The 12,540-nt window shown below is 36.1% G+C and overlaps 2 protein-coding genes and 2 long non-coding RNA genes across 4 annotated transcripts; all 4 read right to left on the bottom strand.

The window, feature by feature from the left end:
• Positions 1-254: 254 nt before the first annotated feature.
• Positions 255-2,938, bottom strand: LOC135943793 (alpha-latrocrustotoxin-Lt1a-like). Its single transcript, XM_065490457.1, has 2 exons — positions 1,739-2,938; positions 255-278 (listed from the first exon to the last, which is right to left on the bottom strand). Exons 1-2 carry the CDS (start codon positions 2,936-2,938, stop codon positions 255-257), a joined length of 1,224 nt encoding a protein of 407 aa, XP_065346529.1.
• Positions 2,939-3,641: 703 nt separating this feature from the next.
• On the bottom strand, positions 3,642-4,569 carry LOC135943478 (uncharacterized). The gene is made up of 2 exons (XR_010575198.1): positions 4,255-4,569; positions 3,642-3,811 (listed from the first exon to the last, which is right to left on the bottom strand). It is a non-coding gene; the product is annotated as an uncharacterized LOC135943478 (long non-coding RNA).
• A 3,923-nt stretch (positions 4,570-8,492) lies between these two features.
• LOC135943020 (uncharacterized) lies at positions 8,493-11,663 on the bottom strand. Its single transcript, XM_065489409.1, has 17 exons — positions 11,627-11,663; positions 11,346-11,577; positions 11,059-11,297; positions 10,874-10,939; positions 10,785-10,821; positions 10,665-10,732; positions 10,499-10,601; positions 10,150-10,449; positions 10,032-10,096; positions 9,947-9,982; positions 9,781-9,898; positions 9,621-9,730; positions 9,236-9,310; positions 9,151-9,187; positions 8,996-9,075; positions 8,843-8,939; positions 8,493-8,788 (listed from the first exon to the last, which is right to left on the bottom strand). The coding sequence occupies exons 2-17, from the start codon at positions 11,458-11,460 to the stop codon at positions 8,526-8,528; spliced, it is 1,809 nt and encodes a 602-aa protein (XP_065345481.1). The 5' UTR covers positions 11,461-11,577; positions 11,627-11,663; the 3' UTR covers positions 8,493-8,525.
• A 73-nt stretch (positions 11,664-11,736) lies between these two features.
• Positions 11,737-12,345, bottom strand: LOC135944545 (uncharacterized). The gene is made up of 4 exons (XR_010575345.1): positions 12,318-12,345; positions 12,196-12,257; positions 12,047-12,146; positions 11,737-11,992 (listed from the first exon to the last, which is right to left on the bottom strand). It is a non-coding gene; the product is annotated as an uncharacterized LOC135944545 (long non-coding RNA).
• Positions 12,346-12,540: the final 195 nt, after the last annotated feature.

Genomic DNA, 12,540 nt, shown 5'->3' with positions numbered 1-12,540 from the left:
GCATGCATGTTAATCTGAAGCATTCAATTTGATTCGTAAATATAAAACCAAAATAAATCATTGGCGACTGTCTATATTTTGGCAAATATTTTCGCAAGCCAGTTTAATGAGCGAGAGCGAGCCGAGCGTGAAATGAGCCGAATTTAGCAAGACACTTTCAGCTCGAGCAGTGTCAGCTGAAAAAAGCAAGTGTTACTCATGAGCAAAAGTGAGCAAGAGCGAGCAGAGCATGAATGAGCAGAAAATTAGCGAGTTCAATTAAGCTCGAGCAGGTTGAGCTGAAAAAAGCAAGGGTTGCTCATGAGCAAAAGTGAGCAAGAGCGAGCAGAGCGGAAATGAGCCAGAAAAAACGAGCAATTTACGCTCTTTTTTAATACAAGCCGCTCGAGCAAGAAAAAACAAGAATTGCTCGCGAGCAATTTCTGCTCTTTTTTGATGCGAGCCGCTCGAGCAAGAAAAACCAAGAATTGCTCGCGAGCGATTTTAGCGATGAGCGAGCTGAGCATGAAAAATGCCTAAAAAAGCAACTCGAGCAAGAATGAGCAGCCTTGCTCGCTCATTAATGCTCAAGATTTTCTGCTGGGATATATTCCAGCGTATTTTCTCAGACTTATCGCTAAATATCCTATTTTATTCAGGAAATTATTACAAGAATAAGGTAACAAATACAAAAGTAAAGAGTACAAGTCATACTAAATAGGTCTAATTAACTTTGTAGAAAATATTTGCGATTGAAAACTGATAGGAATTTTATTTTGAACTTCAAAAAAATTCAAAAATATTTTTATGATTATAAATAAAACTTGTCAAGATCGCTGAGCATAGCTGAAGGTAAATGTTTTGAGAGCAATATTAAAATTAAATTAGTACTTTAATAGATCGACGATATCAATTCACATAAATAAATATTGTATTACATTTTATTCACCTGCAATAATTGGCTCTCAGACTCAGACAATTATGGCAAAGGCACCTCAGCCATGCAACCGCGTACAAAATAGTTTATTTTAATGTTAAGGATAGGGGAGAATGTTGAAAACAAACATGTCAAACAATCAAGATATTTTTAAAAAGTCTACCCCCAAGGAATAAAAACCGCTACATCTCGAGTTGATTGTTAAAACATGTGAATTCATGTCAATTAAAATTTTCATTTTATATAAAATATGTTGAAGTTTTAAGGGAAACTAACAAGACTTCTTAAAAATAATGTGTTAATAAAAATATCAATCCATTTGAAAAGCTTTCGAGATAAATTTACGAAGAATTTATTTTCTACTACTTACAAATAAGCCTATCGATAAATACATCATAAATTTAATAACAAGTAATCTCAACGATTAATAGTGAAAATATGTAATGAAAAGTAGTAAGAGTTTCAAAACATACAGACTATCTATAAAGGCAAAGAACAGATAATAAAAGACATAAAATTACCTATAGGATCAATACAGAATAGACATCGTTATATTTTCATGATTTTTTCTCACTGCAACATTATTATGTGGATTCATTGAGCCAACACTTCAGGTAAAAATCCTTTCTCAACTAAAAATGACTTCATTTCTTTGCCTGCGTGTTTTTTGGCTAGTGAAACTATCGAATTACCGGCCTCTGCAATTAGGGCAGGTTGCTTCACGAACAGAAATTTGACACTCTCAACTTTGTCATTGCGAATACTGAATTGTAATAAGTTTTCCGGTCCATTTTTTACTTTTAAATCTGCGCCAAGTCTCACCAATTCTTCGGCAGCAACAATATTGTTAACATAAAACGCCTGGTGCAGTGGTGTGTATCCAAATTCGTCTTTCCTGTTCACATCGAGTGCATGCTTCTTGACGAAATATGTAATTAATTCCTTTCCATGTGTCATGTTGCATGCGGCGTATTCCAAAATAGACAATTTTTGTTTTCTAGCCAAAGCATGAGGGTCCATTCCGCATTCGTCCACCAACCATTTGCACATGTCCAAGTCTGCATTCATTGTTGCGATGTGAAGAGATGTATATCCATACCCGCAGAGGGTGCGGAGGTCTTTTACCAGATTTCGTTTCTTTTCTTGCAAAAATTTAGCACTTTTCAATTTGTTCCACCTTACACAGCAGTGCATCAAATTTTCCAAATCGTTGGAGTCATTGGCGGCCCTTTTTACTGCTATGTCTGCGCCGCGTTGCAACAATTCTTCGACAGTCTCGATGTTTTCCTTGAACAATGCAAAATGGAGAGGCGTGAACCCAAGTTTGTCTTTCGCGTTCACGTCAAAGCAATGCTCGGAAACGAAATACTGCACAAGTTCTTTGCCGTGCGATTTGTTCAATGCGGCACAGTGAAGCACGCTGTCCTCGTATTCATTCTTTGTCAAAGATCGAACGTCGGCGCCTTCGTTCAAAAGCCACTTGCATATGTCAAGATCGCCGAGCATAGCTGCAAGGTGAATTGCTGATCTTCCCGTCACACCGAAATCATTCAGCAGCCCTTTATCCTGTTCCATCACCATTTTGGCTAAACTTGAGTGGTATCGAGATTCAGGTTTGTTCTTGTTACTCTCTTCCTCGGGGCAGTTTAATGAGTGCAGTTTCTGAACAACCTTCGAATTATTCATTTTGATTGCGTATTGAAGTGGTTCATCTCCAAACTTGTCTTTTGCGTCCAGCTTCAAACCCAGAGATGAAAAGTAATCGATCAGTTCCAATCCGTGCTGTTCGTTCAGGGCAGCGCAGTGCATCAGCGTGGCGTCGAGTTCTTTACATTTAACATTGAAATCGGCGCCTTTTTCAATGAAATGTCGACACATATCGACTCCATCGATCATCCCAGCGACCTGCAGAGGTGTCAATGAGTCTCTTTGGAAGTCGATGAACGTTTTCTTGTTCACAGTATACCATTCAGTCAGTGCGGATTTTATGATAATTAATTTTTTAAATTCGTCTGAGTCCATCCTGTGTGCTGTATTTTACAATAAATTAATTTCTAAATATTAATAATAAAAGCCAGTTTTCTCTTACTTGAAATAGTTTTCCGGGACACTGCTCCAACAGTTAGCTTTTACAGCGGCGCAGCGACTGAGGTGTAAACTTGTTTGAACTTTGCTTTAAATAGCTTTCGTGAGCTTTAAAACCTTTACTACTTTTCAAAACATTTTTTCTATACATTGCATGATAGTAACCCGCATAAAAAAATATCGCCTGAGAATGTTCTAAGAATAAACCGACTTCGCCCAGGATTAATCTAAAAAATTAATTATATATGAACTTATGATACGGTTTTTCGTGATACTGGATTAATCTGTAGATTAATTTAAGAGAATAACCTTAGAATGTTCCAGGATTATTCTGCCGGGCTTTGTTTCAAAAAGCTTTAAAGAATGATCTTAGAACATTCTCAGAATATACTTATGGATTAATCTTGGGATTGATCTAAGATTAATATTTAGCGTATCAAATCTTTACATAGGATTATTCTTTTCGGTTAATCTTGGAACATTCTTTGGTTATTCTAATATCATTTTAAGATCAACATAAAGTGCGACAAAAATTATTTCTAATATGTTCTTAATATTAACCTCGGATTGTTCCTAGAATATACCAAAATCGTTTATTATTGCGATTCATCTGGAATTATTTAAAAAATTACAAACTTCATTAAATGTAAAAAATATGCAAACTTTATTAGTTTTTAACCATATCACATATTACAGCTACAAAATTTTTTATTATACGATGCCAGCATCGCCGATCTTGAAGCCCAAACTGCAGAACTTTAACGGTTACATCTTTTTCAGTCGTGCAAAATATCTGCGGATGGCTTGAAGCTAAAAAAAGGGGAAGCGACTCATAGAAAAATATAAATAAAAGCTTATTTCAATTAGTTTTGCTTGGAAAATGGAAGGTTCAAGTATTAAAAGTGCATGCATAATATTTTTCCATTTTCCTTGCAAAGCCAATTGAATCAGAATGTGTAATAAAGCATGCCATTCTAAATTCTCTTAAGCGTAAAAGAAAAAATGTCACCGGTGATTTACATGGAAAAATTACATTTTTCCTCACCGATTTACAGTTTCCGCCACCCAAACTTATTTATGGGGTTCTAATTAATAACTTAAGGACTGGCGAGAATCCCATATATCAAAATATTGGTGGCGAAAACTGCATAAGTAGCGGCGAAAAGTGTAATTTTACCATAAAACCGTTGGATGTCAAAGTTGCGCGATCTATTCTAATTTCTTTGGACGCTAATCTATAAAATGGGACTTACCCTGTTAACCGCAAGATCCAGGCCATCCGTCCGAGTCCGCGGGACGTCCGTGTTGTCCCATACTGGCGGCGTCCGGCGTCCTGCGTCCGTTAATAACTTTGATTTGAACGGCGGTTGACCGTTGACGCGTTAGACAAAGAGAGCGAAGCAGGATTTTGTAAGTCTCTTGCTGCTGCTGCTCGCTAGTCCTGCTGCCACCGCCCGTCGCCCCTCCCCCGCTCCACAACAGAGGCAGGCAGCAGGCATTCCATGCAAGTGCGTGCATGCATGTGCAGCCGCCGCAACCACGCGCACACTAAAATCGCCCTTTTAACCCTTTTTGTCCTTCTGACCTTTCTTTCAAATTTGCCCGGTTGTCGGTAGCATTAATTAAGACTCTTTGTGTTAAGAAATTAATTTATTCAATCGCATTTATGATTTTTACCCTTTTTAATCTCGGCAGATTCTTTGAAAAATAAAGGCATCATAATTTTTTGTTAAGATAATGAAAAATTTGTTAGGTTTTAATATAAAAATTGAATCCATCGCATTAATTAAAAAAATATTTGCGAGAAAAAATATTTTTTGTGATAACGATTTCAAAATATTTAACAATATGGCAGTTCATTTTCTTGATTAAATTATGTTTCGTACTTATTTTTGTGTTTTTAATTGTAAGAAAAATATAAGTTCTTCTCTTTTCGGGTTTTTAAAGAATATTCTAGGAATATTAAAAAAATATTTAGAATTAATCTCAGAATGATCCATAGAATAATCTGGGGATATTCTATTAACTATATTCAAATTTCCCCTTTGGGATTATTTTAGGGATATTCTTGTAAATTAATCTCTAGATTGACTTTAAAACATTTTAAGATTAATCTGGATTCATTCTAAGAAAATTCCAAAAATTATTTTTTTGGATTAATCTCAGAATGATCTAAAGAATAATCTAAGGATATATTTTTTAGATTAATCTCTAGATTGATCTTAAACATTCTTAGGTTAATCTCAATTAATACAGGATTAATCCTGGATCAATTTTTTGGATTAATTTTTTCTGGTAAATTTTGATTAATCTAAGATTATTCCGGATATTCCTGGGTTATATTTTTTTATGCGGGAATTTGATTTCAATTTAAGATAATATTTTTCAACAGTCAATTTAAAAACAAGTTATAAAAATAACATATCACGGAGAAAATTAACTATGACAAGCTAAGTTTCAAAACATACGAAAGCTTCAAAAGCAAAGCGTTAAGACATATCCACCCCAGTTGCTTCGTTGCGGTAGTGTCACGGAAAACTTACAAAAGTAGGTGATAACAGCTAATTTTAATTTGAAAAATCTAATATTTTATGTATTTTATCATATAGCTGGCAAGGATATAGTGGACTTGAACAAATTCAACCAACTTGTACTAACAAAGAAAAGAAACAAAATCTTGTAAAAGACCTCCGTGGGGATGGAAAAACTTCTCTACACATCGCAGCAATGCATGCAGACCTGGACATGTGCAAATGGTTGGTGGACGAATGCGGCCTTGACCCTCGTGCTTTGGCCGGAAAACAAAAATCGTCAGTTTTGGATCTCGCTGCGTGCAATATGTCACACGGAAAGGAAATTATCACTTTTCTCGGTAACAAGTATGGTCTCGATGTAAACAGAAAAAGTAAAATTGGGTTAACACCACTGCACCAGGCGTTTTATTATAACTACATTGTTGCTGCCGAAGAATTGGTGAGACTTGGTGCGGATTTAACAGTGAAAAATGGAGCGGAAAATTTATTACACTACAGTGTTCACTTTAACAAAGTAAAAAGTGTCAAATACCTGATTGAAAAGCTTCCTGGCCTATGTGCAGAGCCTGCGCCAGTTGGAAAAACTATCGTTCAGTTGGCCGCTGAAAAAGGAGACAAGGAAATTATGAAGCTATTAGCTGAGAAAGGATTCAAATTTTAAAACGCTGAAAAAGTGTTTCTATGCATGCCATTCTTTGATAGGTATAAGAACTATTAAAATAAATGATTTTCCTTGTGAAAATTCTTTGTGAACTTTTTAAAATTTCTACAATGTATTTTCCGTTATGTTGGATAATGATCTGATTGATCTCTTTTTGATGAATAAAACTCGTTTAGATTACTGAATATAAATAAAAGTATTTTTTATTACGTATGATTAAAATGATTAAAATGGTGCCAGTTTTAAATTAATCAGTCTGAAATGATGAAACTGCGCCTGTTGAGAAAGGAACAGACTTGTGTGAACACACTTCTCGAATTTAGTACGAAACAGATTAATCAGAGGTGAAACAGTAAAATGAATTTTCTTTATTCAAAAGTAAGTCACAACTCTGCATTGTGTTGAATTGATAATTACATTGCATCATTTTGGAATGCTTTTTCAAAATTTTTGTTAATTTGAAATGTCGTCATATCTATGTGATTTATTAATATTTTGTTGAATTGAGTTAAATTTTAATGGATGAAATACTTGAGAACATCTTTCGCTGCGACTTATCTCTATATGTTCAATGAATTTTAACGTTAAAAAAATTAAAAAAGACAGTTAAAAGCTAAAAGTTTCAGGATTAGAGTCAGACTAAAATAATCAAACAATAAATCACTTTTCAGGATTTATTTGTGATTTAAAACTGATAACAATTTTTTATTGTTTAACATCAAACTTCGAAACAACTTCAAAATGTCAAATATATTTTTTAACATATTGTTATGATTTTAAATACAACTTGACAACAGAAGTAACAGTAAAATGCTGTGATTAACTGTTTTAAATGGTCACTGATCGCTCCCTTAATTAGATTTATTTTTTGTTATTTTGAAGATGACACAAATATGTTAATTTTATAGTTGTATTGATTTTTCTTTTACCACTATGCATTTTAAATTTGCTTTACATTGGAATGAATTTTTTTTACGAGTCTTCCTATTTCCTTAAAAATCATGCATTAATAGTCATTTGATTTTATTTTAAAGACAAAATTAAACAAATGCAAACTTTAACATCTCTTGAAAACATTTTATTTTTCAGATTACGCTGTCCACACGATAAAACAACAATATCAAGACGTATAATTCATGACTATTAATGTCAGAAAAATGTATCATTAAACATTCTGGTCGCGGCAAAATTGCGCATCTTTCAACGAACCTCCAAATTTTCTCTAGGTCGAATTTATTTTGCAGCCCATTTCTCTTAACAGAAGAGAGTTGCGTTTGGTTGTTTAAAATTGTGCAATTTTTTCCGGAACTAAAGGCGTAACGCAAATCCAAAATCGGAAATAAACACGCGCATTATTTCTCAAACACAAAAAAACGCAAATTAGTTCAAATCTATAGATCTAACTCTCAGTGTCAGTTTAGAAACGAGAACGGCTTAATTCGCCTGATAATTAATTTAAACAGAGCAGCACTCAGAATAAAAGTAAAAGGTGGCAAAAGGGATTTTTCGGCACTCCCCTGTCAAGCAAATAAGCGTTAAATATTAATTTCCCACTGACAGTGAAAGCTGCATTATTCGTCGGATCCCAAGGACAGAACTAAAAACATGACTGCACTCATTTAATTACTAACTGCTGATCTCACTCAAATTCCATGCAAATTTCGCAAATATTCAGTTGCTGGAGCATTTTCCACGCGAGAATCTGGCTTGGCCAATAATTAAATGTAAGCAATGACGTTGATTGGTCTGTTTGAATTCTCCGACCAATCGTCACAGTATCACAGCGCCACTCGACAGTGTGTTTGGACAACTAATAGGAGCTTTTGCAATGCTTTGAAATTCTCCGCTGGCGGCGCTGGCCATACCATATGTATGTGTTCGCGCGTGTGACGTATTTCTGTTTTTTCGATGGATTTTGCGAATTTCGCGTGGATTTTGAGTGACATCTTCAAGAAGTGCCACGTTTAGCTGATCAGTGAGGTGTCCTGGGATTGTACGAGCTGTGCAAACCTCCTCTTGAGACCTATTTCTTCAAAAATGTAAGTATACCTGCCCTCTTTGCTGAATTAAATAATTTGTATCATTTCTATGTTGGTTAGTCATTAATATAGCAGTTCTCACTTCACGCTCTGGAAGTGAGCGATTAATTTTTTTTTTCGAAATGAAGAACCATATTCTTGATATGCTAAAAAAGGTATGTATTAATACAAATAAGGAATATTGCTCCGAACACTTACGCACCAAAAACCCTTTACATCATAAAATGGTGAATTTGCAAGAATAATTCATTTTCTTCAGAGAATAATACATATTATGCAATTAATCCTTTTTAAACACAAGCAAAGGAGTTATATATTTGGGGATAATCGTCTTTGAGAAACATGTCGTGAATGTTTTGGTTCTCCCTAGAAGTGACAGTAAATTTTTTAGTGAACGTGAAGAATCCGAAGATCGATTCGGTTGTGGGATATCTGTTAAATCCAGTGGGGTTCATGTATAGGTCGTCAGCCAATATTACGCGGCTGCGGCAATACGCCTCATGCGTTCGGTTGATGGATTCTGTCTCGCCCACAATTAAATGCAAAGCCAAATCTGAAGGAAATATCAGTATAGAGCGTCTGGAAATATCATAGAAATTAAAAGTACTGTAAAAACTTTTAGCCAGGTCAAAATCTGCCAGAGTTGCCGGTTCGAAAAGCCTCATTCCAAGTGCGCAGCAGTGTTGATATGCAAAACGCACGGACTAATCAGGGTTATAATTAATTAAACTATTCTAATATTCAGTTTGTGTGTTATTACAACATTGAATTTCGGGAAATCATTAATGGTTCTCTTATAATAAGTCTTTCCTCCAACATCTATTAAACTTCCGAAAGCGTCTATTATGTATAATTTGACTTTCGTTATTAAATGTTTATTCATATTTAAAAGTTTCAAGAAATTTTACTGCTTACCAGAACGTTTTGCTGCTAAATTATTGATGGCATTTTGCTAAAAAGTGATTTTTGTATTTACGAAGAAATAAATAAATATATATACATCAGCAACGCAGGGAAACATTTTCGACATCCAACAAGATCGAGGAACAGGAACACCCGGAATCGGCGGGGAAGCCTTAATTTATGATTAAAATAGAAAGGAAAGCTGATATCAATATATTCTTTCAACCTTTCCTGAGTGATCAGCGAGGAAATATGCGAAATTTTTGGCGCAGCGGAGGATTCTGGACGTCCTGATTGGCCGGCGGTGGAATGTGGAATCATTTTCTTACTTGACCAATCAGACCATCCACGGTTCTCCGCCAAGTGCAAATAGATCGCTTTTCGACAGTGTGTAACACACAGATCACTCAACCCGTGTTTTAAAACAGTTTCATTTTCAAGTTGAAAGGAAGAAAAAAGTAAACCAGAGTTATTAAACTAACCACAGATGATGAGTCGTAGTTATTGCTGATTATTTTTGTGACCATGTCCGGTTGCTTCTCCAGGCCGCATTTGTAAATCTCGTGAGCTGTCACGCACTCGTCATCAAATTCTTAAAAAAAACAAATAATTATAATGCATATAATTTAAAATAAATCAAACTTTTGCCGCTGCACTCGTCGAAAGCTCCAAATCCATCTTCCATTTTCTTAGGCTCTTCCTGTGACACTAATTCTATTTGCAGCAACATGTCTATGCCACTAAGCCCTCCCAATTGAAGCTTATAATTTCAATTATTAATTATTAAATTAAATTAAAATCATGATACCAATCCAATTTCCACGCCCATGCATTTCAAGAAGCACTAAACAAAGGTTTTAAAGAAAAGGAAATAAAAAACCAAATTTTCATACCTTCAAATTAATTGAGATACTTGACGTAATAAAAGCTGAGACATTCAATAGGAGGTCGATTTGCTCTAAGTTAAAAAAGAGTTTGTTTCTTCTTAGACTGTTATATAATTTTTCCAACCGCTCGTGACGTTCCAAATGTCAGCGCATTCGGCCTGCGTGCCGAGTTGAGAGGAGTTTGCCGCCTTTTTGGCCTCGCACAGAAAATATTTCTGCTCGGCGCAGTCAGCAGTGGCCAAGAGAACTGACTCGTTTCTCGCCTCGAGATAAACGCAGTTGAGACCCACCTTGGGGTGTCCAGCCTTCCACTTGAGCTCAGAGTTGACGAAATCGCGACCCAAAGAGCACCACCGGAAATTTGAATCGCACCCTGAGCCCGTGCCAGAAAGCCAAAAATCGCCGATGATCCGTGGAGAAGATTCTAGGGTTTAAATCATATAGTGATAGCAATTTAATTCTATAACAATTACCAGAGATTATTCTGGAAACGCATTTTAGTTTTCCCGCAGACTCAATGGAAGCCAGATTCATTCCAACAGCGCAACAATTATCCCGAGCAGCCGTCCAGTCAGACTTTGGTGTGATGGATTGGATTAAAATTAATATATAATTCCATTAAAACTGGGAATAACTAACTGTCTTGGCGAGGTATGTTAAAAGGAAGCGGCCGCACCCATCGTACCAATCGCCAAAATACGTGTAGTCTATTTAAAAATGTTAAAATAAAACTTTCTATGGATGTCGTATGATTTGAACCTAAGAGATAGCCGCTGGAAGCGTTAAAGAGACTCGCCTTGATTTTAAAAATTATAAATAAATATGTAAATTTGTTAAAATTAAGTCACATCTTTCGTGCAAGTTTTAGCAGGGCATGAAGCTTCGCACGTTTTAGTAGGCGTAATGCGTTGAGCCTGGAATTTAATTACATGTTTAAATTTTCTGTTTAGTCAGATAATCCACATTTCTATGAGTACAACCGGTTTGAATAATCATATTAATTTAAATCTTTGTTCATTCGAATTATTTGCACCTTGCACGCGAAAATGAATTTGCTATTGCAGTTTCTATCGGTCATGACGGTTCCCGTTGAATTCAAAATGAAGCGAAAGTGAACACAACTCTCGTTTCCAGCGGCGTTGTCGGGCTGGCCGGCCTCCCAAGAGAGCCCCTGGTCGAAAATTGTCGGGCCCGTGGGCTCGCACCATGAAAACTCTGAAGATCCCTTTTTCGTGCCGGCAGTCCAGTAGTTAAAATTCGCCTTCCAGTTGTCTAGGAGAAAGATTTTTTTATCTATTTATTGTATTGTTCTTTGTTTACTTGAATTTTTGCCGAGGGTCATGCCTGTGAGGCCCAGTTGCTCAGCCGCATTGTCAATGTTGAGTGTTTCCATTCCCAAAGCACAGCAATAAAGGTAGTTGGATAGCCAAGACATCTGTGAAATGTTATTTTTTTATTAAATTGTTTTTAAGATTAACTGAAAAAACCGGTTTGTTCCCAAAAAGATAAGTGTAGTTGCCAATGTCGATCCACAGTCCATGAGAAGATTTGTCTTGAATAAGAATTATATTTTCTGAGTTAAATTAAATAATCTTTAATACTCATCAAGTCTCCTTTCGAATCAAACAACGAGGTCTTAAGAAAATACTATTTAAGGGCTGTTTAGGACGATTTAAAGCAAACATTTTTCACGCATTGATGACTGCGGGGACAGTCAACGGTGAATTGGCAGATGTAGGGAAGTTGGTCGACGCAGTTTTTGTGCACCATCCCCTTTTGCGGGGTGGTGGAGAGGACAACGGCTAGACATCGTTCTAGGGCGGAAGGGGGTGCGTTGGTTGGAAGCCAGAAACTCGGAGACGAGACCAAAGCGGTGGAAATGTTGTAGCCAGTGGAACACCAAGCGTACTTTTTTTCCAAGTCGCAATTCGCATCCTCGTTTGAGCCACTTGTCCAGAAAGTACCGTCTGAACAATACTTGATTATTTGCCCTTTAAAAATTCTAAATATTCGAATTTAACCCTTCAAACTGGCCAGACAGTCCAATTCCTCGAGAGATGTGACGGTCAAAAGGGTCATGTTCATCGCCGTGCACCGCGAAGCTGCCTCATTTCTTGATGCCTATTTATTTTTCTGATGTTTTGTAATAAAATTCGTGAAAATTACTCACGGCAACAGTGGAGACGAAATACTGTCTGTTGCACTTGCTCGCCTTTTGTACCGAACCATCGGCTGTTATGAAACCCCACAGCTTCCAGTTTTGTTCTTTCATTAATAAAAATAACCACTTACATTGCGGTGATTTCGGCAGAGGCGATTTCTTTGTAGATTAATATAAAATCGTGATAATACAAAAAATGAATTATTACTGATTGAAAAGTATTAAAATTGGAGCACGTCAAAGAACACGAAATCACCTAGAAGAAAATTCTTGGTGTAAATGTTTCTCTCAAACCTCAAAGCGTACTGTAGTTGTAGAAATAATTGTTTTTAAAGTTGTTCTAGAGGTTGGCGT

This window comes from Cloeon dipterum, chromosome 4 (genome assembly GCF_949628265.1).
Source record: "Cloeon dipterum chromosome 4, ieCloDipt1.1, whole genome shotgun sequence".
NCBI lineage: Eukaryota > Metazoa > Arthropoda > Insecta > Ephemeroptera > Baetidae > Cloeon > Cloeon dipterum.
This window is presented reverse-complemented; position numbering and strand designations above follow the sequence as displayed.